At 42.9% G+C, this 25,338-nt stretch overlaps 1 protein-coding gene across 1 annotated transcript; it reads right to left on the bottom strand.

Annotated features, from left to right (window-relative positions):
• Positions 1-3,687: 3,687 nt before the first annotated feature.
• LOC101112897 (olfactory receptor 9A4-like) lies at positions 3,688-4,593 on the bottom strand. The gene has a single exon (XM_012177471.3). It carries the CDS (start codon positions 4,591-4,593, stop codon positions 3,688-3,690), a length of 906 nt encoding a protein of 301 aa, XP_012032861.3.
• Positions 4,594-25,338: the final 20,745 nt, after the last annotated feature.

The raw sequence follows: 25,338 nt of genomic DNA, 5'->3' as shown, positions 1-25,338 counted from the left end.
TAAACCAGGCACCACTCTCCAAAGGTACCAGATAAAGTTGCATTCCTATAGGGTGAGGGTGTAGTGGGCTACAATTAAGAAAGAAATTTACTTAGCCTAAGGTTAGCATATTCAAAAGAAGAGGCGTTACTTTGCCGACTAAGGTCCATCTAGTCAAGGCTATGGTTTTTCCAGTAGTCATGTATGGATGTGAGAGTTGGACTGTGAAGAAGGCTGAGCGCTGAAGAATTGATGCTTTTGAACTGTGGTGTTGGAGAAGACTCTTGAGAGTCCCTTGGACTGCAAGGAGATCCAACCAGTCCATTCTGAAGGAGATCAACCCTGGGATTTCTTTGGAAGGAATGATGCTAAAGCTGAAACTCCAATACTTTGGCCACCTCATGCAAAGAGCTGACTCATTGGAAAAGACTTTGATGCTGGGAGGGATTAGGGGTAGAAGAAGAAGGGGGTGACAGAGGATGAGATGGCTGAATGGCATCACTGACTCAATGGACGCAAGTCTGAGTGAACTCCGGGAGTTGGTGATGGAGAGGGAGGCCTGGCATGCTGCGATTCATGGGGTCACAAAGAGTCAGATATGACTGAGTGACTGAACTGAACTGAACTGAACTGAAGGTTAACATGATTAATCTAAAGGTTAATACTTATTTCTCCTATATGCTAGTTATATATTCATTATAAGGGCAGGGAATATGGAGACTTAGCAGCAAATATTGGCTCAACAAATGAAAAACCCTTCACCAATACAATTCCTAATTAACCCACTATACTAATAATTTCTAACTTCCTAAAAGAATCTGCCTTTAGTAAGTCTAAAACATCTCGTGCCTCTCACAGTTGGGAGGCTGTAAACAATCACATGTGGCCGGACGAACCTGTACAGGCAGGCTAGATAACCTTCAGAGGAGTTCATAAGTTGAAACACTCTTGTCACGCCCAGGAATTTTTATTAACTGGAGCAGAAGGTTAACTCCTCCAAGAGAGGTGATGGGGGAAAGCCCCCCATAAAGTCAGAGGTGTAGTAAAGTAGGCAGACTCTGGTTTTGGGGGCAGATGCTCAGGAACAAGGGGGGTTTCCTGAGGCTTGATCCCACCTTTGCATATGCCGAAGCCTCCTTCCTCATGACCTTTGCCATGGGCGGAGTTCCTCACGCTGGCTCCCAGCACTCTATAAATATTATTCAGTGAATATATCAATCAGTAGATTAAAGAACAATACAATAGACAAAGAATATCCAACCTGACTAGCATTCCCTCCACTCACTCTTTCCTAAAGCATTGTCCACCCAACCTGAAATCTCTCTTGCTGCAGACCCGTTACAAACTGAGAAGTGGCATAAAGAAGAGATGAAGAGGGAGCAGGGTTGCAGTCTCTCACGCAGAGGGCTGGGCCTACACCCAGCACTGCGCATCCTCACCCTGCTCTTTGCTATGGAGGGATGATCTGAAGTACAGCTGATCTACTCTGCAGCTGCCTCACTTTACTCCTTGTTTGAGAAGCCAGCCCAGCTCAGGCTTCCCAAAGAGATGCTTTGCTATTCTCTCCTTCAAGAGGAGAATCGCTTCTAAGACATTCATTTCAAGAGAAGGGGAAGGACTAAAAGGTCACCTGCCCTTCAGCCATCAACCACCACCCCTACATGGCTAATACAAGGCAATGCTTGGGAGACATTCTGATTCTGCTGTCTTCACTCATAATGAGGAATAACTAGCCAAGCACAGAACCTTAAAGAAGTACAGAAATAATGGTGCTAAGAGGAATCAGGTTGTCTCCCTGTCTCTCATTCTCTCTGCCTCTTTCCTCCTCTTCCTTGTCTACCCTCAAGGATAGTTATTCACTGAGGAAAAAATTTGAACAGGTTAAGAGACACACTAGGGATATAGTCAAGGAAAAGCTGAAAATTTTCCACTCTTCCCACCTCAGGCTAATCAAGTTGGAGACCATGGATGTTTTTGTGCAGTGGGCAAAACTGAAAGCTCCCAGTCAGGAGCTTCTCAACACCCAGGCCGCCTTACTCCCTGGACCTTCCTTACCCACTACCACACGTTCCCAGCTGTCACAATCAGCCAACACAGCTGCTATGTGCTTCTTCCTGACTACATGGAGCCCTACAGAGCCTAAGCCACCCACAAGCTGTGAACCCACCAGTGGATTCAAGATGCTTGTCAAAAACCTAGTGGCCAAATGGTCTGTCCAGATTCTGTCTTCATCTCCAGGGTTATAAGAAGCCCATCTTTCCCAGATGTTCTCTGCCCTCTCTGGACCACACACCCTCTGGTCATATTTATGGATCCTGTCAGAGATCCACAGAGAGAATCTGCCACCTACTCTACCGCCAATGTGTTAATGCCCTGGCTCATTCCCATCTCTCCAGCATGCATGCATTCCAAGTGGGGTTGTTCAGCCATACGTTTCCCTCTAGGTCCTCAAATGCGATTGGGTTTTGGAGCCCTGCTCAAAAACCTCAGCTGCTAGGATGGAGGGATAAAGGTTTAAAAAACATTCAAAATTAATCCCAAAAATGCTACATAAAAGTGAGAATGGCTGAGATGGTAAGTAAAACTGCAAAATCACATCTGAAATATTTATTATTACATTTGCAAAAACAAATGCCATTTTTCATAAAATGAACACAAGTCATAGTCAAAAATCAAATAGAATGATGGAACATCAGTGTCCTTCCCCCCATCTGCTTGAGTCTTCTGATCCATTTCCTAGAGCTAAATATTTTCACAAACTAAACTTCTAGTATTATAGATAGAGATTTGTCTGTATTAACACATTCAACCTTGATGTTGGTAAAGCGTGAATTCCTCTTACAACTACTAGTTGATAAAAATTCAAGGAAGGCACTATCACTGTTGCACCTTGGGCCAGAAGCCTCAAGAAAAGGTTAAACCCTGGAGTTGGACTTGGCATCACTCATGGAAATCATATGGTAAGCTGACGCTTTGAGAAAACAGGGAAACACAGGATAATATAGGTAAAGATGACCCAGCACCTAGATTCAAACATTTAGGTCAGCTGTCAGAGAATTGATTCTTTTCTACACACTTCACATTCAAATATCTCAGCGTTGTTTTAAAAACCATGAACATCTTTCATATTTTTAGTTGTTAAATTTATTTTCTTTATTTTATGTTATTTGTTTTGTTTTTATTTATTATTATTTTTTTGGCTGTGCTGAGTCTTTTTGCTACACATGGGCTTTTGCTAGTTGGGGTGAGGCATGGCTACTCTCTAGTTGGGGCTCAGATTTCTTATTGTGATGGCTTCTCTTTTGCAGAGCACAGGCTCTAGGGCACAGAGGCTTCAGCATTTGTGGTACACAAACTTAGTTGCCCATGGCACGTTGGATATTCTGGGCCAGGTATTGAAACCAGGTCTCCTGCATTGACAGGTGGATTCTTTACCACTGGATCATCTGGTAAGTCCTATTAAATTTATTTTGCAAGGTGTGTTTTAACTAGAATAATGTGTATAAATGAATGTATCCAGTGAAAAATAAGGAAGTGATTACCAAAAGCTAAAAGTTACATCATAGACCATAAACTACTTGATGATGAAAATGACTATTTCAGATTTGAATCAGAGCTCTCAGCTTACTCAGGCCCAAGATGATGAATCCATGGCGGTCCTTACAACAGCTAAGCCTTGAGGAGTCGATAGAAGCTTTTCATGGCACCTCAAAACACCTCTGTGAATTTGTCATTTCGGAGGGTGAAGATAAAAGGGTTCAGAAAAGGGCTCACCACTACCACCATCAGTGAGGCTACCCTGTTGTACTCAGCGGCCTGCGTTTGCTTGGGTTTCACATAGAGGAACAAGCAGCTGCTGTAGCCGATCACGACACAGGTGAAGTGGGAGGCACATGTAGAGAAGGCTTTCCAGCAGCCAGATCCTGAAGGGATCTTGAGGATGGTGGAGATGATGTAGGTGTAGGAGACAATTGTAGGGATCAAAGAACCAAAAAGTACAAAAACGGCCATTAAAAAAAGAATAAATTCAGTGAAAAGGCTATTATCACACGATAGCTTGAATAGCTGTCCTCGGTCACAGTAAAAATGGTCTAGCACATTTGATTTGCAGAAAGTAAGATGAAACGTGGCATAGACTGGCCAGATTTCAAACAGGAAGCCAAATACCCAGGACACAACTACCACCCAGAGACAGGTATGGCTGTTCATAATGATGATGTACCGCAGAGGGTTACAGACAGCCACATAACGATCCACAGCCATCGCAGCAAATAATATGAACTCCGATATTCCCAAAGACAGGTACAGATACAGTTGTACACAACAGGCTGTCAAGGATATTGCCTGCATCCCAGGAAGTAGCAGACCCCAGAGCATCAAGGGGACAGTCACGGTTGTGGTCAGCATCTCTAGGACAAAGAGGTGACCCAGGAAGAAATACATGGGGGTCTGCAGACGTTTATCAACACAGACAACCACAATAATGAGGATATTTCCCACCATTGTCACCAAGTAAAAGGAAAAGAAAGTGGCAAAAAGAATATCACGTAGTTCTTTAGAGCCAGGAAAACCAAGGAGATAAAATTCCGTGGTGCTAGAGTAATTTTTCAACATTTAGCTGGGTGCTTCTTCTCTTTTTGAAATCTGGAGGGCAAAGGAGAGACAACATGCTGCTAATTTCAACGCACTAAAGACATTCACAGGTTGACAGGATATTATCTCTTGCTCTTTCAGGCTCCACAGAATGACCAGCTGGGTTCATATTTCACTATTCTCAGTACAAAGTTGATGTTAAATGTTTTATAAACAATATGTGGGCTTCCCTGGTGGTTCAGTGGTAAAGAATATGCCTGCCATCGTGGGAGAAACAGGTTAGATACTGGATCCAGGAAGACGCCTGGAGAAGAAAATGGCAACTCCCTCCAGGATCTTGTCTGGGAAATCCCACAGACAGAGGAGGATGGTGGCCTACAGTCCGTGGGGTCACAGAGAGTCGGACACGACTTAGTGACTGAAAAATAACAAATATATAATATATGAAGATAAGTGTGTATCTCCAGTAAGATAAGAAATAATCACCAGTATCATTATAAGGACACACCAAACCAAGAATCACATTTGTCTCTCAATTCACTGGACATTTGGACTCCAGCTCTGCCACCATCCCTCACCACCTTGTCTAATTCCCTGGCCACGACATCATGACCTACATCATGACCCTTCCATTCCGAGTGTCGTAATCTGTCTCTGACATCCATGCCCTGAGATAACTGCTGCACCTCAGCAGCTACAAGAAAGTATTCCTAGTCAGTCTCACTGAGACATGGTTCCTTCTCCTTCCTTCCTTTGAATGCAGATTCATTTGCCTTATCTTCCCTTTAAAGATTTCAATTCAGTTGTCTGTATCATTTCTGCCTCTTGGGAAGGATGACAGGCAGGGAGATGGGGTCGATGGCCTAAGACAAGAGCTGTTTTGAGACAAACTATTGAGTCTTTTCCTGACTTCTGGGCAGCAGCCTCCCTGGAGGGAGCTCTCCATTTCTTCCTCCTTATTCCTATGAAAAAAGTCCCTTTCTCTCTCCCATTTCACTCAGTGTGTCTCCTCCTAACAGGAAGAGCTTCAGCAGAACCTAGTTAGTGATTTCCAGCTCAGACTGATGATTCCTCTTGTCACCAGGGGACTGCAGAATGTAGGGGAACAGGAAGAGTGAAGAGGCTGGGACTGTCTTTGCCAGCTTCCATCACTCCCGTCCCTACTGCATAATCTCGGACCAGAAACTAGAAAGGAGCTATGATTTAATGGTAGCAACTGCTGGCCTTCTGGAGTTTCAGATTTCTAGCTCTAGGAAGAAGAGACATCCAAAGGTGCAGTGCATCCCTACTTCAACCCATTATTATCTGAGTACTATAGGAGGTGTGGAAACGTCCCCAGGCCACATTTGCTCATCGAAGTCCTCTATTGTCTCCTGAGTCCTACAAATAAGGAAAACTGTCAGAAAATATCAAAAAGGATCACCCTGAGCTCCACTGGATAATTCAATAAGGTAAGGCCCTCACCTGAGGAAGGCAATTGCACCTCACTCCAGTACTCTGGCCCGGAAAATATCATGGACAGAGGAGCCTGGTGGGCTACAGTCCATGGGGTTGCTAAGAGTCAGACACGACTGAGTGACTTCACTCTCACTTTTTACTTACATGCATTGGAGAAGGAAATGCCAACCCACTCCAGTGTTCTTGCCTTGAGAATCCCAGGGACGGGGGAGCCTGCTGGGCTGCCGTCTATGGGGTCGCACAGAGTCGGACACAACTGAAACGACTTACCAGCAGCAGTAGCAGCAAGGCCCTCACCACCTGCAGCTGGCTGCTCTAAGGTCTCAAATCCTGTGGCCCTTCCAGACTTTCTAAAGCTACACATGTGCCTCTTCACACTTTGTTCTCTCTTGAAGCTGTATTTTCCCCTTATTAGCTCTCACCAGAAGCTGAAATTGAACTACCACAAAGATTGTTTTCTTCCTTGTTCACCGTGACACCTCCAGTGCCTAGAACAGAGCCTGACACAGTGTGAACAAGTATGCTTTTAATATTTATTCACTAAATAAATCAGTGAATGAGTCACAGACAGGTTAATGAATGAACAAAGAGTATCCATCCTGACATGCTTTTCCTTCTGCTTACAGGATAGGACTCTCTTTCACTCTTTACAGAGGACGTGTCTGGTCAATCTGTGGCCTCTCTTCCTGGGGATCCCCTACAGAACAGGAAGCATACACAGAAGAAATAGGGAGGGATGAGAGAGCAGGGTCTCAGGTCATGTCAGAGAGCTCTGTCTGTCACCAGCACTCAGAACAGCAAAATGTGCTTTCTGCTCTGAAGGAAATGGGTTCACCGTGCAGCTCGCTTAATCCATTCTTCATGTTCCAGGTGTCTTTCTTCTACATGGTAGCAAAGCCCAGAACTTCCTATCCTCATCCTCTCCTGCTAGCTCCTTCACAGAGGGGAACCACTGGCAGACACTCACCTCCAGAGAAGGGGACTGGACTGCAAAGTTCTGTGGCTCTGTGGTCAGCCCTGGGTGCCCCTGCTTGACGAGTGCTGGGCAAGGCCTTTGGTCACAGCAAACTATTGCTCTCTCCACACTCAGGGAAAGAGGGAACACCTCGCACCAGCACCTTAGGGGAAAGTCTAGTGATCAAAGTGCTGTGAGAGCCCAACCATGGCTTTCTATGTCTTTCTCTCCTTTTTTCCTTCACCTGTCTGTCCCCAGAGAGACTGATTCACTGATTAACTAAATCTGTCAAGTTCAGAGGATCCCTAGAGAATCAGTGAAAATAGAGTCAGAGAAACTGTTCCCTTTTCCTCTCGAGGCTAATCAAGTTTAGAACATGGAAAAGTTCTAAATGGGCAAACTTGAAATCTCTGGGGCAAGGTGTTTCTCAGCACCCAGCTGGCCTCCCCTCAGACCCCAAGTCCTGGTTGTCATCAAAACAGTCAAAAAATTGCCAGACCCTGCTCTCTTCTGTGTCTCCCTGATTCCATTCAGCCCTGCAGAGCCTAGTGACCCACAAACAGAAGACACCTCAACTGGCTCTAAAACATATCAAAACCCAACAGCCACCAAATAGCCTCTATCAAAAGTTTTCCTTCATCCCAATCCCCAGGAACCCCATCTTTTCCCGATGATCTCTGCATTCCACCTACCAGATACTCTGACCACAGATATGGGAACCTGGGAAGAGGGAAAGATGAGAGAGAAACTTCCATGCACCCTAACCCCACAGCCTGTGAATGCCACAGACCCTTCCAGGCTCTCCACCCTGCATGCAGTCCAACTGTGCTGCTCATTCCTATATTCCCTTAGGTGCTAAATGCTACCAGGGCACCTTCCTGACCTGCCTGAAGTGAGAGGTACAGGCAGAAGGAGCAATATACCGGACTCCCACAAATATTAATAGTATATAAAACTGAGAGCAGCCGGGATGCTGAGTAAGATAGTAAAATTACATTTATAGTATTTATATTTACCTTTTTAAGAACAACTTTCATTTAAAACAACTCCTGGTTAGAAAATAAAATTTTATAGAGGAATAGAAAACAAATTCCCCCTCACCAGTGTACGATTCTCCTATTCATCTTGTACACGTAAATACTATGATTAATTTCTATTATGTCTACACAAAATTTTCTACAATATACATGTATATCTTTATATGGACTCTACTTGCTAGTTTAGCCAACATAATGCCTTGCTACTTTCTCTTTGTTCTATATTTGTGTTTGTGTTTGTTTGCATATGAAACCTTTCTATGTTAGCACTCTCTCACGTTTCAAGTGATTACTAAATAAATATTCTCCTTATGACAATAACCACCGTGTAATTATTGAGTACCTTGCTCAAGAACATGGCATGTTCTCCAGTTTTTCACCAGTATAATGATGCTGCAATAAACACCTTCACCTGCAGCATATACGTTTCCACAGTAATAGCTTCCTAAATCACATTACATATCTTAGCTGATATCCATCACCCACCGAAAAGTTGTATCTATCTATCATCTATTGAAATGAGAGTCTACTGGGGCCAGCCCAACAGATTTCTGCAGGAAGTTGCAGGAAATTTTTATATCCGTGTTCACCATGTGAGTTCCCAGTAATGATACTAACATACAAGGAGGCAGCAACTACGTGGTGAATGAAAGACACATCCCAGAGGTGCTCATCTCCACGGGAACTGTGCTGCCAGCTGCCCAGGACACTGCTGTCCCAGTTACTGACTGTTAGCCTCTGAGCTCCAATCATCATTCCTATCCTGACTGTTCGTTGAATGTGAAGCAAGGCTGCCGGCACAGGAGGAAATCAGAGGGAGGGAGGTATTTTCTCTCAGAACCTCTACTGCACCAGCAGCTTCTCTAATTCAGGCCATGGTTCATTGACCTTAGAGGCCCCTCCAGTGTTGTTTAAGGCCACAGGAGCCAGACCGACACTTCAGAAGCAGAAAGGAGTGCACACTAACACAATGCATTAGGAAAGATTCCGCCAGCTTCTTAAAGCTAAGGATATACCTACCCCCTTGACATAGCAATTCTACTCCCAGGTATTTACCTAAGAACTGAAAATACATGCTCACAAAGATCTATTTTAATGTTCCGAGTAGTTTAATTCATTACCTCAAGTGACACAAAACAAATAAACCCAACAAGAGAATGCTGTAGACAAATCATTCACACATTCTACACTTACTCATTCATCTACAAAACCTTCTGTGTGGCTCCAAAATCAAAATTTCAAGCACATTCGAGGCCATTAATCAACAGGGGCATGTATGCTCATAGGAAAAATTGAAGTCACCTGGAGCACAGTTCTCAACTGAGGTAAAGGCAACAACCCTGCCTTCTTGCTGCAGCTCCTATACCATAAATAAATATATCTTGTGCTGTCTAATTAGCAACATGTTTTGGCATTTCTTTGCATTTTGTTGGTGATTTTGCTGCTTAAGATGGCTCTCAAACATAATGCTGAAATGCTGATCTCCTGGTGCTAAGTGCAGGAATAATGTTAGGTACCTAATGGGGAAAACAAGCTTGTGCTATACTTAGTCGCTCAGTCTTGTCAGACTCTCTGCAACTCCATGGATTGTAGCCCACCAGTCTCCTCTGTGAGGATTCTCCAGATGAGAATACGGGAGTAGGTAGCCGTTCCCTTCTCCAGGGGATCTTCCCAACCCAGGTCTCCCACAATGCAGGCAGATTCTTTATCATCTGAGTCACCAGGGCAGCCCAAGAATACTAGAGTGGGTAGCCTATCCCTTCTCCAGGGGATCTTCCCAACCCAGGAATTGAACCAGGGTCTCCTGCACAGCAGGTGGATTCTTTACCAGCTGAGCTACCAGGGAAGCCTAGATAAGTATTAAGCAAGCGTCATCATCTAAAATACCTGTTGGATAAACTTCTTTCAGGCATGAGTTACAGTCTGTTGGCTGTGTGTCAATATTAGTGAATCAATAATATATATTAAGCAACATGTTGTTCCGTAGAAACAAATGTAAAACAAGGTTATAAACTGACTTGCTGATGAAAGGCAAATTAAATCAGTAAGTACAAATTTGGTGAGCTAGCAAAGAGTCAAACCTAGAATTTGCTAACTAGTCCAACATCCGTCTGCTCACCACAGGACAGACCAAGAAACCAAGAGACAACGTGTTCAGGTGAGGAATACTTGATTTGGAAAGCCGATTGACCAAGAAGATGGCACACTAATATCTCACACTAATATTTTGGGGGTTGCAGATTCCTGGTTATTTTATAGGACAGAGAGTGGGAGGAGTTGAGGAAGTAAAGACCATTATCTTGCAATTATCTCCTTGAAAGGAGATGACATCATCTCATTCCATCGCAAAGGGCTCCTACGGTTTTGTCACTTTGAGGGTGAAGGACTGAGGAAAGGAATAACTACTTAAACCATTAGGGAAACAATAACTACTGAAACCATCAGGGAAATGACCATAATCAACTGTAAACTGTGTTCTGTGCCTGTTTTGTCCACGTCCTGAAAAAAGTGCTAAATGTGAACAGATTTAAGAAAGTATCCCTGGGATTCCCTGTGGTCCACTGGTTAGGACTCTGAGTTTGCCCTGCTGAGAGTGTTAACAGGAGGAAAGGGGGTAGGGCACAACTTTTGAAAGAATGACATAGAATGACATAGCTTAAGGACACAATATAAACGGATTAGAACCAAATGGGCCCAAGATGGAAGACAAGTCGACTTTGACTAGACCTTGAAAATAAGCTGTGGTTTCCAGTAGTCGTGTATGGATGTGTAATTTGGACCATAAAGAAGGCTGAGCACTGAAGAATCGACATTTTGGAACTGTGGTATTAGAGAAGACTATTGAGAGTCCCTTGGACAACAAGGAGATCAAACCAGTCAATTCTAACAAAAATCAGTCCTGAATACCCATGGGAAGGACTGATGCTGAACCTGAAGCTCCAAGACTTTGGCCACCAGATGTGAAGAACTGACTCATTGGAAAAGAACCTGATGCTGGGAAAGATTGAAGGCAGGAGTAGAAGGGGACAACAGAGGATGAGATGGTTGGATGACGTCACCAACTTGATGGACTTGATGAGTTTGAGCAAGCTCCGGGAGTTGGTGATGGATGGGGAAGCCTGGTGTGCTGCAGTCCATGTGGTCATAAAGAGTCGGACATGACTGAGTGACTGAAATGAACTGATCCTCAATCAGAAAGCTATATGGCACACCCAGAGGTGCCGTGATGGTTTCAAGTCACCATCAAAACACCAAAAAGTGGGTGGTGGCCCAACTCCTAGAACTCTCTATCCCTTCCTCAAAATAACTGGAATAATCCTCCCACTCATAGGCCCATGAAATTACAAAGCCCATAAAAGCTAACCATGCCACATTTCAAGGTGGCCAGACTTGCACTCTGAGATGGCCCACACTCTGTGGAGAGTGCTTCTCTCTACTCTAAAAAAATCCACTTCTTCCTTATCACTTTGTCTCTCACTGAATTCTTTCTGAGATGAGACATCAAGAACCTGAACTCCAATACGTCCTGAAACCAGGTACTGAGGGTTTTGGCTGGGTTTGAGTCCCAGCACATGAGTTCAAGACTCAATCTGAGTAAATGGTTTCAGCTCCCTAGTATGGATTATGCACTTCTTCAACTTTTTTCTTGTGATAAAAAGATATCTTCCATCTGTGCTTTCAGTGAATGTGTCTCCTCTAAGCAGGAAGAACCTGGCCAGCTCCAAGCTGATGACCTCAAGCTCTGACATTATATTTTCTTTTGTGATCACATGCCAAGAGAGAGGAGAGGTCCTAAGGAATGAAGAAGCTCGGGACTTTCATCCCTATGTCCCATCTGTCTGACACAGTCTCCATTTGAGGACCAGGACACACAAAAAGCAACTGTAATTTAGAGGCAACATCCTGTCTATTCTGGGGTCTCAAATCGCTAGCTGCAGCAAGGAGCCAGACCTTCAAATAGATAGTTTGTCCCGCGGACCTAACTGCCATCATCTCAGCTTCATAGAGCAACTTGTAAAGTCCTCAGAAACATATCTGCTTGTCTCTGATTTTTCTGTTTTGTTGAGAGCCCTAGAGCAAGGAAAATGTTAGAAGATACCAAATCAGATGGTACTATGTCCCTTAGTTGCCAGGCTCCTCACTCGCTAGACGCACATATTTGCTCAATTGATCCCTTTATCACATCATCGCCTGTATAACAACACAAACACAGCTCACTCTCTAAACTCTTTAGGATGTATTTCTCTTTCTGTTGGCTTTCATCAACATCTCAAATCATATTACATTTGTACTTATCAATTTAACATCAAAATGCCACATTAAAATTATGCACCTTGAAGGCACCTTCTTTGGCATTCTAGTATCACAACCAGTGATAAGAAGAGAGTCTGACAATATGTGTACTCTATAAGTACTATTTAATGAATATATCAATCAGTAGATTAAAGAACAATACAAGAGACAAAGAATGCACAACCTGACTAGCACTCCCTCCACTCACTCTTTCCTAAAGCATGTCCACCCAACCTGAAATCTCTCTTGCTGCAGACCCGTTACAAACTGAGAAGTGGCATAAAGAAGAGATGAAGAGGGAGCAGGGTTGTGGTCTCTCACGCAGAGGGCTGGGCCTACACCCAGCACTGCGCATCCTCACCCTGCTCTTTGCTATGGAGGGATGATCTGAAGTACAGCTGATCTACTCTGCAGCTGCCTCACTTTACTCCTTGTTTGAGAAGCCAGCCCAGCTCAGGCTTCCCAAAGAGATGTTTTGCTATTCTCTCCTTCAAGAGGAGAATCGCTTCTAAGACATTCATTTCAAGAGAAGGAGAAGGACTAAAAGGTCTCCTGCCCTTCAGGCATCAAAAGCCACCCCTACATGGCTAATACAAGGCAATGCTTGGGAGACAGGCTGATTCTGCTGTCTTCACTCATGATGAGGAATACCTAGCCAAGCACAGAAACTTAAAGTACAGAAATAATGGTGCTAAGAGGAATCTTGCTCTCTGCCTCTTTCCTCCTCTTCCTTGTCTACCCTCAAGGATGGTTATTCACTGAGGAAAAAATTTGCACAGGTTCAGAGACACACCAGGGATATAGTCAAGGGAAAGCTCAAAAAACTTCCACTCTTCCCACCTGAGGCTAATCAAGTTGGAGACCATGGATGTTTTTGTGCAGTGGGCAAAACTGAAAGCTCCCAGTCAGGAGCTTCTCAACACCCAGGCAGCCTTACTCCCTAGACCTTCCTTACCCACTACCACACATTCCCAGCAGTCAAAATCAGCCAGCATAGCTGCTATGTGCTTCTGCCTGACTCCATGGAGCCCTATAGAGCCTAAGCCACCCCCAAGCTGTGAACTCACCAGTGGATTCAAGACGCTTGTCAAAAACCTAGTGAGCAAATGGACTTCTGTCCAGATTGTCTCTTCATCTCCAGGATTACAAGAAGCCCATCTTTCCCACATGATCTCTGCCCTCTCTGGAACACACACTGGTCATATTTATGGATCCTGGTCAGAGATCCACAGAGAGGATCTGCCACCTACTCTACCGCCAATGTGTTAATGCCATGGCCCATTCCCATCTCTCCAGCATGCATGTACTCCAAGTGATGTTGTTCAGCCATACGTTTGCAAAAACAATTGGCATTTTTCATAAAATGAACACAAGTCATAGTGAAAAATCAAATAGAATGATGGAACATCAATGTCCCTCTCCCCATCTGCTTGAATCCTCTGATCCATTTCCTAGAGACAACTTTCCATTTCCTATTTTCACCAACTTCTAGCATAATAGATAGAGACTTGTCTGTATTAACACATTCAACCTTGATGTTGGTAAGGCGTGAATTCCTCTTACAACTGCTGGTTGAGAAAATCTCCAGGAAGGCACTATCACTGTTGCACCTTGGGCCAGAAGCCTCAAGAAAAGGTTAAACCCTGGAGTTGGACTTGGCATCACTCATGGAAATCATATGGGAATCTGAGGCTTTGAGAAAACCAGGGAAACACGGGACAATATAGGTGAAGATGACCCAGCACCTAGATTCAAACTTTTGGGTCAGTTAGTTGTCAGAGAATGAATGACACTTTTCTATACATTTCCCATTCAGATATCTCATTGCTATTTTTAATAATGATGAACACCTTTTATATTTTTAGTTGTTAATTTTTTTATTTTATGTGTTTTTGTTTTATTTTTATTTATTATTATTTTTTTGGCCATGCTGGGTCTTTTTGCGGCACACGGGCTTTTGCTAGTTGGGGTGAGTCAGGGCTTCTCCAGCTGGGGCTCAGGCTTCCTATTGTGATGGCTTCTTTTTTGCAGAGCACAGGCTCTAGGCCCAGAGGCTTCAGTAGTTGTGGTACACAAGCTTAGTTGCCTGTGGCATGTTGGATCTTCCGGACAAGTGATCAAACCTATTTCCCTGCATTGGCAAGTGGATTCTTTACCACTGGAACACCAGAAAAGTTGCATTAAATTTATTTTGTGAGATGTACTTTAACTGGAATAATGTGTATAAATGAATATATCCACTGAAAAATACAGAAGTAATTTTCAAAAGCTAAAAGTCACATTGTAGATCATAAACTATTTGATGATGAAAATGATTATTTCAGATTTGAATCAGAGCTCTCAGCTTACTCAGGCCCAAGATGATGAGTCCATCATGGTCCTTATGACACAGCTAATCCTTGAGGAGTTGGTAGCAGCTTTTCATGACATCTCGAAACACCTCTGTGAATTTGTCATTTTGGAAGGTGAAGATAAAAGGGTTCAGAAAAGGGTTCACCACTAAAACCATCAGTGATGCCACTCTGTTATACTCAGCTGCTTGTGTTTGATTGGGTTTCACACAGAGGAACAAAGAGCTTCTGTAGCCGATCACAACACAGGTGAAGTGGGAGGCACATGCAGAAAAGGTTTTCCGGTGGCGAGAGCCTGACGGGATCTTGAGGATGGTGGAGATGATGTAGGTGTAGGAGATAATTGTAGGCATCAAAGAACCAAAAAGAATAAAAGTAGCCATTTAAAAAAGCACAAACTATCACATGAGAGTTTGAACAGCTGTCCTCCGTCACAGTCTTTCTTGTCCATCATCGCAACTCCAGTGCTAAGAACAGAGTCTGACACAGAGTGAACAAGTACTCTTCTAATATTTATGCAGTAAATACATCAGTGAATGAATCACTAACGGGTCAATGAATAGAAAAGGATGTCCATACTGATCTACTTTTCCTCTTCCTATAGGATAGGGCTCTCTTTCACTCTTTAGTGAGGACTACTCTGCTCAGTCTGTGGCTTCTCTCCCTGGTGATGCCCTGCATGATGGCAAGTGCACAAAAGGAAGAGTGGGGAGAAGTGAGAGAGACAGCGGAGAAGTCAGAGAGCAGGGTCTTCGGTAATGGCAGAGCTGTCTGCCACCAGCTTTGAGAACAGCTGCATGTGCTCTTTGCTCTAGAGGAAACAGTGAATGTAGAGCTGGCTCACCATGCAGCTCCCTGCGTCTACTCTTTGCATCCCATCTGTCTTTCTTCTACGTGGTAGCGAAGCCTAGAACTTCTTATCCTCATCTTCTCTCGCTCACTCTTTCCTAGAGGGGAACCCATGGCATATACTCACCTCCAGAGAAGGGAACTGGACTGCAAAGTTCTACGGCTCCAGGATACGGCTCCTGGGTACCCCCAGCCTGATGAGTGCTGAGCATGGTTTGTGAGCCAGAGCAAGCAACTGGTGTCTTCACTCTCAGTGAAAGAGGGAACACCTCGCACTAGCAGCATAAAGGAAAGTCCAGAGATCAAAGTGCTATGGAGCCCCACCATGTCTCTCTGTCTCTCTCTCTCTCCCCTTCTTTTCTTCATCTCTCTGACCCAAGGAGACTTATTCACCGAGGAAATACATGTGCTTCTTCATACTCTGTCCTCTCTTTAAACTGTATCTTTCCCTTATTAGCTCTCATCAGTAGCTGAAATGGAAATAAATCATCCAAGTTCAGAGAATCCCTAGAGAAGCAGTGAAAGGAGAGTCTAAGAAACTTTTCCCTTTTCCTCTAGAGGCTGATCAAGTTTAGAACATGGAAGAGTTCTAAACGGGCAAACTTGCCTGGGGCAAGGTGTTTCTCAGCACCCAGATGGCCTTCCCTCAGACCCCAAGTCCTGGTTGTCATCAAAATGGTCAGAAAATGGCCAAACCCTGTGCTCTTCTGTGTCTCCCTGATTCCATTCAGCCCTGCAGAGCCTACAGACCCACAAACAGAAGACACCTCAACTGACTCTCAATTCAGTTCAGTCGTACAGTCGTGTCTGACTCTTTGTGACCCCATGAATCGCAGGATGCCAGGCCTCCCTCTCCATCACCAACTCCTGGAGTTCACCCAAACTCATGTCCTTTGAGTCAGTGATGCCATTCAGCCATCTCAGCCTCTATCGTCCCCTTCTCTTCCTGCCCCTAATCCCTCCCATCATCAGAGTCTTTTCCAATGAGTCAACTCTTCACATGAGGTGGCCAAAGTACTGGAGTTTCAGCTTTAGCATCATTCCTTCCAAAGAAATCCCAGGGCTAATCTCCTTCAGAATGGATTGGCTGGATGTCCTTGCAGTCCAAGGGACCCTCAAGAGTCTTCTCCAACACCACAGTTAAAAAGCATCAATTCTTTGGCGCTCACCCTTCTTCACAGTCCAACTCTCACATCCATACATGACCACTGGAAAACCATAGCCTTGACTAGATGGACCTTAGGTGACAAAGTAATATCTCTGCTTTTGAATATGCTATCTAGGTTGGTCATAAGTTTTCTTCCAAGGAGTAAGTGTCTTTTAATTTCATGGCTGCAGTCACCATCTGCAGTGATTTTGGAGCCCAAAGATATAAAGTCTAACACTGTTTCCACTGTTTCCCCATCTATTTCCCATGAAGTGATGGGACCAGACGTCATGATCTTAGTTTTCTGAATGTTGAGCTTTAAGCCAACTTTTTCACTCTCCTCCTTCACTTTCATCAAGAGGCTTTTTAGTTCCTCTTCACTTTCTGCCATAAGGGTGGTGTCATCTGCTTATCTGAGGTTATTGATATTTCTCTTAGCAATCTTGATTCCGACCTGTGCTTCTTCCAGCCCAGCGTTTCTCATGATGTACTCTGCATATAAGTTAAATAAGCAGGGTGACAATATACAGCCTTGATGTACTCCTTTTCCTATTTGGAACCAGTCTGTTGTTCCATGTCCAGTACTAACTGTTGCTTCCTGACCTGCATACAGATTTCTCAAGAGGCAGGTCAGGTGGTCTGGTATTCCCATCTCTTTCAGAATTTTCCACAGTTGATTGTGATCCACAAAGTCACATAGTCAATCTGGAACTCTCTTGCTTTTTCCATGATCCAGCAGATGTTGGCAATTGGATCTCTGGTTCCTCTGCCTTTTCTGAAACCAGCTTGACATATCAAAACCCAACAGCCACCAAATAGCCTCTGTCAAAAGTTTTCCTTCATCCCGGTCCCCAGGAACCCCATCTTTTCCTGATGATCTCTGCTTTCCACCTACCAGATAGTCTCTGACCAAAGTTATAGGAACCTGGGAAGATGGAAAGACGAGGGAGAAACTGCCATGCACAACAACCTATCGCCTGTGAATGCCATAGCTGGTTCCAATCTCTCTAACCTGCATGCCTTCCAACTGTGCTGCTCAGCTCTATGTTACCCTAGGTACTAAGACAGGGAGGCCTGGCATGCTGCAGTCCATGGGGTCGCAAAGAGTCGGACACAACTGAGCGACTTAACTGAACTGAAATGCTACCAGGGCATCTTCCTGACCTGTCTAAAGTGAGAGGAAAAGGATGAACAAACATACAGAACCAACCCCCCAAAATAGTATGTAAAGGTGGTGTCTGGGATGCACACTGAAACATGTATACTGTCATGTAAGAAACGAATCGCCAGTCTATGTTCAATACAGGATACAGGATGCTTGGGGCTGGTGCATGGAGATGATCCAGAGAGATGATATGGGGTGGGAGGTGGGAGGGGGCTTCAGGAATGGGAACTCATGTACACCCATAGTGGATTCATGTCAATGTATGGCAAAATCAATACAGTATTGTAAAGCAAAATAAAATTAAATTAAAATTAAAAAAAAAGAAAGCATCACTACGAACAAAAAATAAGTAAAAATTTAAAAATTAAAAAAATAATAAATAAAATAAAATATTCATATTTACCTTGTTAAAACAGCTTCCATTTAAAACTACTCCTGGTAACTGTTATTCAACACAGTTTGGAGGTCCTAGTTACAGCAATCAGAGAAATTAAAAGAGTAAAGGGAATACAAGTTGGAAATGAAAAGTTAAACTGTCACTGTTTACAGATGACATGATACTACACGTAGCAGATCCTAAAGAGTCTACCAGAAAACTAATAGAACTCATCAATGAATTTGGTTTCAGGTTAGAAAATTAATACTCGGAAATTTGTTGCATTTCTATACACTAGGAATGAAAGATTAGAAAGAGAAATTCAAGACAAGTACATTTTCCATCACATTGAAAAGAATAAAATATTTAAGGTTGAAAAGGAATAATTCTACCTAAGGAGACAAAAGACTTGCACTCTGAAAACTTTGAGGTGCTGATGACAGAAATCAGAGAGACATAAACAGATGGAAATGTATACAATGCTTGTGGATTGGAAGAATCAACATTGCCAAAATTACTATACTACCCAAGTCAATCTACAGATTCAGTGCAATTCCTATCAAATTACCAATGGCATTTTTCACAGAACTAGATCAAAAAATCCTTAAAATTTGTATGGAGACAAAAAAGACACTGAATAACCAAAGCAATCTTGAGGAAAAAAAAAAAAAAAAGAGCTGGAGGAATCAAGTTCCCTGACTTCAGGCTATGCTACACAGCTATGTTCAAAACAGTATGACATGGGCACAAAAATAGAAATATAGGTCAATCTCCCAGAGAATGGAAATAAAAACAAAAATAAACAAATGGACCCTTCAGTTCAGTTCAGTTCAGTTGCTCAGTCCCGTCTAACTCTTTGCGACCCCATGAATCACAGCACGCCAGGCCTCCCTGTCCATCACCAACTCCCAGAGTTCACTCAGATTCGAGTCCATCGAGTCAGTGATGCCATTCAGCCATCTCATCCTCGGTCGTCCCCTTCTCCTCCTGCCCCCAATCCCTCCCAGCATCAAAGTCTTTTCCAATGAGTCAACTCTTCATGAGGTGGCCAAAGTACTGGAGTTTCAGCTTTAGCATCATTCCTTCCAAAGAAATGCCAGGCTGATCTCGTTCAGAATGGACTGGTTGGATCTCCTTGCAGTCCAAGGGACTCTCAAAAGTCTTCTCCAACACCACAGTTCAAAACCATCAATCCTTCAGTGATCAGCCTTCTTCACATCCATACATGACTACTGGAAAAACCATAGCCTTGACTAGATGGACCTTAGTCAGCAAATTAATGTCTCTGCTTTTGAATATGCTATCTACGTTGGTCATAAGTTTTCTTCCAAGGAGTAAGCATCTTTTAATTTCATGGCTGCAATCACCATCTGCAGTGATTTTGGAGCCCAGAAAAAATAAAGTCTGACACTGTTTCCACTGTTTCTCCATCTATTTCCCATGGAGTGATGGGACCGGATGCCATGATCTTCGTTTTCTGAATGTTGAGCTTTAAGCCAACTTTTTCACTCTCCTCTTTCACTTTCATCAAGAGGCTTTTAGTTCTTCTCCACTTTCTGCCATAAGGGTGGTGTCATCTGCTTATCTGAGGTTATTGATATTTCTCCCAACAAACTTGATTCCAGCTTGAGTTTCTTCCAGTCCAGCATTTCTCATGATGTACTCTGCACATAAGTTAAATAAGCAGGGTGACAATATACAGCCTTGATGTACTCCTTTTCCTATTTGGAACCAGTCTGTTGTTCCATGCCCAGTTCTAACTGTTGCTTTCTGACCTGCATACAGATTTCTCAAGAGGCAGTTCAGGTGGCCTGGCATTCCCATCTCTTTCAGAATTTTCCACAGTTTATTGTGATCCACAAAGTCAAAGGCTTTGGCATAGTTAATAAAGCAGAAATAGATGTTTGTTTGTTTGTTTTTTCTGGAACTCTCCTGCTTTTTCCATGATCCAGCGGATGTTGGCAATTTGATCTCTGGTTCCTCTGCCTTTTCTAAAACCAGCTTGAACATCAGGAAGTTCATGATTCATGTACTGCTGAAGCCTGGCTTAGAGAATTTTGAGCATTACTTTATTAGTGTGTGAGATGAGTGCAATTGTGCAGTAGTTTGAGCATTCTTTGGCATTGTCTTTCTTTGGGATTGGAATGAAAACTGACCTTTTCCAGTCCTGTGGCCACTGCTGAGTTTTCCAAATTTGTTGGCATATTGAGTGCAGCACTTTCATAGCATCATCTTTCAGGATTTGAAATAGCTCTACCGGAATTCCATCACCTCCACTAGCTTTGTTCGTAGTGATGCTTTCAAAGGCCCACTTGACTTCACATTCCAGGATGTCTGGCTCTAGATGAGTGATCACACCATTGTGATTATCCGGGTCATGAAGATCATTTTTGTACAGTTCTTCTGTGTGTTCTTGCCATCTCTTCTTAATATCTTCTGCTTCTGTTAGGTTCATACCATTTCTGTCCTTTATCGAGCCCAACTCAATGGCTTTTGCCCAGAAAAGAAACAATAAACAAAATGAAGACAATCCACAGATTGGGAGAAAATACTTGCAAATTATGTGACTGACAAGGGATTAGTCTCCAAAATTTATGAACGGCTCATGGTACTTAATACCATCAAAACAAACAACCCAACCAACAAATGGGCAAAAGATCTAAATAGACATTTCTCCAAAGAAGGCATTTAGAGAGCCAGGAAGTATATGAAAAGATGTTCAACATCATTAATTATTAGATAAATGCAAATTAAAACTACAATGATGTATCACCTCACACCAGTCAGAATGGCCATCATCAAAAGATCCACAAAAAATAAATGCTAGTGTGGGTGTGGAGAAAAGGAACCCTCCTACACTTATGATGGGAATGTAAATTGATACAGCCACTATGAAGAACAATATGATGTTCCTTAAAAAATTAAAAATAGAGCTACCATGCTGCTGCTGCTGCTAAGTAGCTTCAGTCGTGTCCCACTCTGTGCGACCTCCATAGATGGCAGCCCACCAGGTTCCCCCGTCCCTGGGATTCTCCAAGCAAGAACACTGGAGTGGGTTGCCATTTCCTTCTCCAATACATGAAAGTGAAAAGTGAAAGTGAAGTCGCTCAGTCATGTCCGACTCTCAGTGACCCATGGACTGCAGCCTACCAGGCTCCTCCATCCATGGGATTTTCCAGGCAAGAGTGCTGGAGTGGAGTGCTATTGCCTTCTCCATATCACCCTACAATCCCAGTTCTGGGCATATATCCCAAGGAAAACATGATCCAATAGGATACATGCACCCCTGTGTTCATTACAGCACTGTTTCCAATAGGGATTCATGGGATCGCAAAGAGTCGGATATGACTCAGCGACTGAACTGAACTGAACTTATAAGCTTATACCTTTGCACAGTAATAGTTCCCTAAATTATGCTACATTTCTTAGCTATTATCTAATCACCCTTCAAAATGTTGGATCAATTTACAATCACTTGAAACGAGATTATATGGGGGCCAGCCATACAGATTTCCATAGGAAGCTGTGGGAAATTTTTATTACCATGTTCATCGTGTGCAGTTGTTTGTAATGATACTAACATATGAGGAGTCAGAACTTACATCGTGAAGTAAAGACACAGCCCAGAAGTTCTCACCCCCAAGGGAACTGTGCTGCCAGCTGCCCAGGACACTTGACCCAGCATCTGCCTCTCAGCCTCTGAGCTCGGATCATGCTGGCTCCTGTCATGACAGCTGGAGATGCATGAGGTGAGAAGGAGGGAATCCAAGGAAACTAGACTCTTCTCTCAGAACCCTTGTTGCAAAACTAGCTTCCCTAATTCAGGGCCCGCTTCATTTACTCCAGATGCCCCTCCAGTGTTAAGGCCACAGGAACCCAACAGATACTTCAGAAGTAGGAAGCAGTGGATACTAGCAAATCTCGTTAGGAAAAATGTTGTCTGTTGTCATTTAGTTAAAACTAAGTATACACCTTCTCTATGACTCAGCAATTCTGCTCCCAGTTATCTACCTAAGAAATGAAAAAATACATCCTCACAGAGATGTCTATTTTAATCTTCATATCAGTTTAGTTCCCTACATCAAGTGACACAAAACAAATATCTATCAACAAGAGAATGGTATAGTCAATCCTCATTATTCACACTCTGTATTTGTGAATTCATCTACTCATGAAAACTTATGTGTAGCTCCAAAATCAATATTTCCAAGAGCTTTCAAGGGAGCACATGTTCTCAACTAAAGTTGGAAATGGCAAAATCCCCATTTTCTTGTTGCAACTCCTACAACATAAATAATGGCTTCTTTGCTGTCTAACTAGCAGCATGTTTTTGACATTTTATTGGTGATTTTGCTCTTAAAGATGACTCCCAAGCACAGTGCTGAGGTGCCTACCTACTGTTGCTAAGTGTAAGAAAGCTGTTATGTTTCTTACAGAGAAAATGAGTTTAGATAAGCATTAAACAAGCGTTTTTACCCAAAATACATATTCCAGGGACTTCTAGTAGTGTAGTGGATAGGAATCCACCCGCCAATGCAGGGGACACAGATTCCTTCACTGGCCTGGGAAGATTCCACATGCCGCAGAGCAACTAAGCTCCTGAGCCACAACTAGTGAAGCCTCCAGCCGAGAGCCCATGCTCCACAACAGGAGAAGTCAGGGCAATGAGAAGCCTGCTCACCACAACTAGAGAAAGCTGGCACCCAGCAACGAAGACCCAGGACAACCAAAACTAACTGAATAAACACACACACACACACACACACACATACACACAAATGTGTTAGGCAAACTTCTTTTGGGCTTCCCTGCTGGTTCAGTAGAAAAGAATCTGCCTGCCAATGCAGGAGACGCAGGTCCATCCCTGGGTCGGAATGGAGGAGGAAACAGCAACCCACTCCGGTATTCTTGCCTGGAGAATCCCATGGACAGAGGAACCTGGCAGGATATAGTCCATGGGGTTACATAAGAGTTGGACATGACTGAACAACTAAACAACAAAAAACTTCCTTCAGGCATGAGTTACAGGTGTTGGCTCTGTGTCCATATTAATGGATAAATAATATTTATTAAGTAAGGTGTGTTTGAATATCAACAAACATAAAACAAGGCTATGGGCCCATCAGTTGATGAAAATCTTGTGAGAACATTTCTCCTACAGCAATGAATTAGTATTCAGTGTTCTCAGAAACTTCAAAGACATAACCACACAAATAATGAGAATCAACTGTATAGTCATATGAGAAAATACTACTCAGCAATGACAAGTAACAAACTACTGAGACACACAGCGTGGACAATCCTGACCTACATTACACTGAATGAAAGAAGCCAGGCACAGCAAAGATTGAATATTTTGTGAAGTTTAGTGAAAATTGCTCAGTCGTGTCCAACTCTTTGCGACCCCATGGACTATATGGTCCATGGAATTCTCCAGTCCAGAAGAGTGAAATGGTAGCCTTTCCCTTCTCCAACTTTATGAGTCCACTATAAATGCTCTAAAATAGGTCAAAAATAATCATAATCCATGTTAGTGTTGTAGCCACGCGTTCCGGGAAACAGCCCCACTCAGAAGGACGATGCAGATAGTGAAGTGCAATCTATTACACCGGCGGGCCCAAGGCAGTCTCCTCTTAGCCAAGGACCCCAACCAGTTTTTGTGAAAACCTTATATACCTTAAGTGTACGTGCCCAAACCCACCTCCCCAAATTCCCTGAAACTAGTCTGAACAAAGGAGAGAAAAATACAAAGTTAACCCATGATTCATATGCCTTAAGCCTAGGTAGTTAACAGTAGACAATTAACAATAGGCCTGTGGTCATACCCAATAAGCATAATAGAATTTATGATTCTATTTGGTTACACAGATAATTAGGATATTCTTTTAGGCAATGGAGAGTCTAGGTATGAGCCCTGTGGTTCTTCCATCTGAGAGGTCTGGTTTTCCAGTTGGTATGTCATTTCCATAGATACTGGGCATATAGCTCAAAGTCCACAGTCCAGCCCAAGATGGAGTCCTGCTTTCGAGATGGAGCCTATTCTGTCTGTTTCCTCCTTCATTAGCAATAAGGTATTTTTAATTAAGGTAAGTACATTATTGTTTTACACATAATGCTGCTGCTGCTGCTAAGTCGCTTCAGTCGTGTCTGACTCTGTGTGACCCCATAGACGGCAGGCCACCAGGCTGCGCCATCCCTGGGATTCTCCAGGCAAGAACACTGGAGTGGGTTGCCATTGCCTTCTCCAATGCATGAAAGTGGAAAGTGAAAAGTGAAAGTGAAGTCACTCAATGCTATTGCACACTTAACAGGTAAGACAGTCTAAACATAACATATGCACTCACTGGAAAATTTAAAAATTCGTATCACTTATTTTATTACATTATTCACTTTATTGCAGTGGTCTGGAGCCACACCTATAATGTCTCTGAAGTATGCCTATATTTCCCCCTGAAATATTTGGAAAGCTTAATTAGTAAAAACATCCAGACCAAGAGTTTCTTTGCAGGAAAATTTGTAATTACAAGTAGTGGTAGCTAAATAACGCCTGATCACCCTGCCCCAAAATCTACACCCTAATTGCCAGAACCTGTGAATGTTATCTTATACCGCAAAAAGGACATTAACGCTGTGATTAAGTTAAGGTTTTTAAAATGGGGAGATTATCTTGGAGTATCTGGGTAGTCTCTCTACATCTGGTAATATTTCTTGCCTTAAGTCTATGGTTTCTAATATTATAGAACACTGCCAGATTTCTTAAGCTTCTTGTTTGCATGTTATAACTTTACCTGTCACTCTTATTTCAACCTCTTTATATTTCAAGTGTATCAAGGATAGACATCAAGAGCTGGCCTGACAATTTTATTTAGCATTTAGTCCATTTACATAGAATATTTTTTATTTTTTTAAGTGTACCATTTTCCTATCTTTTTATTTTGCCCTAGATACATTTCTTTTCTTCTATTCTTCCTTTTCTGTCTTTTCTGGATTAATTAATATTTTATCTTTTCTGTTATAATTTCTTTTTGCATTTTATACATAACTCCTTTGATTACTTTAGTGTCGCTCTCTGGGATTATAATATGCACTCTTAAATTATCACAGTCTACTAGGAGTTATTGCCAGGAAAAATATC

Source organism: Ovis aries, chromosome 4, assembly GCF_016772045.2.
Source record: "Ovis aries strain OAR_USU_Benz2616 breed Rambouillet chromosome 4, ARS-UI_Ramb_v3.0, whole genome shotgun sequence".
Classification (NCBI taxonomy): Eukaryota; Metazoa; Chordata; class Mammalia; order Artiodactyla; family Bovidae; genus Ovis; species Ovis aries.
Note: the sequence above shows the minus strand (reverse complement) of the source record. Positions and strands in the feature narration are given on the sequence as shown.

Excerpts from the sequence above, each read along its gene's own strand:
- LOC101112897 (XM_012177471.3), bottom strand. The coding sequence starts at position 4,593 with ATGTTGAAAAATTACTCTAGCACCACGGAATTTTATCTCCTTGGTTTT.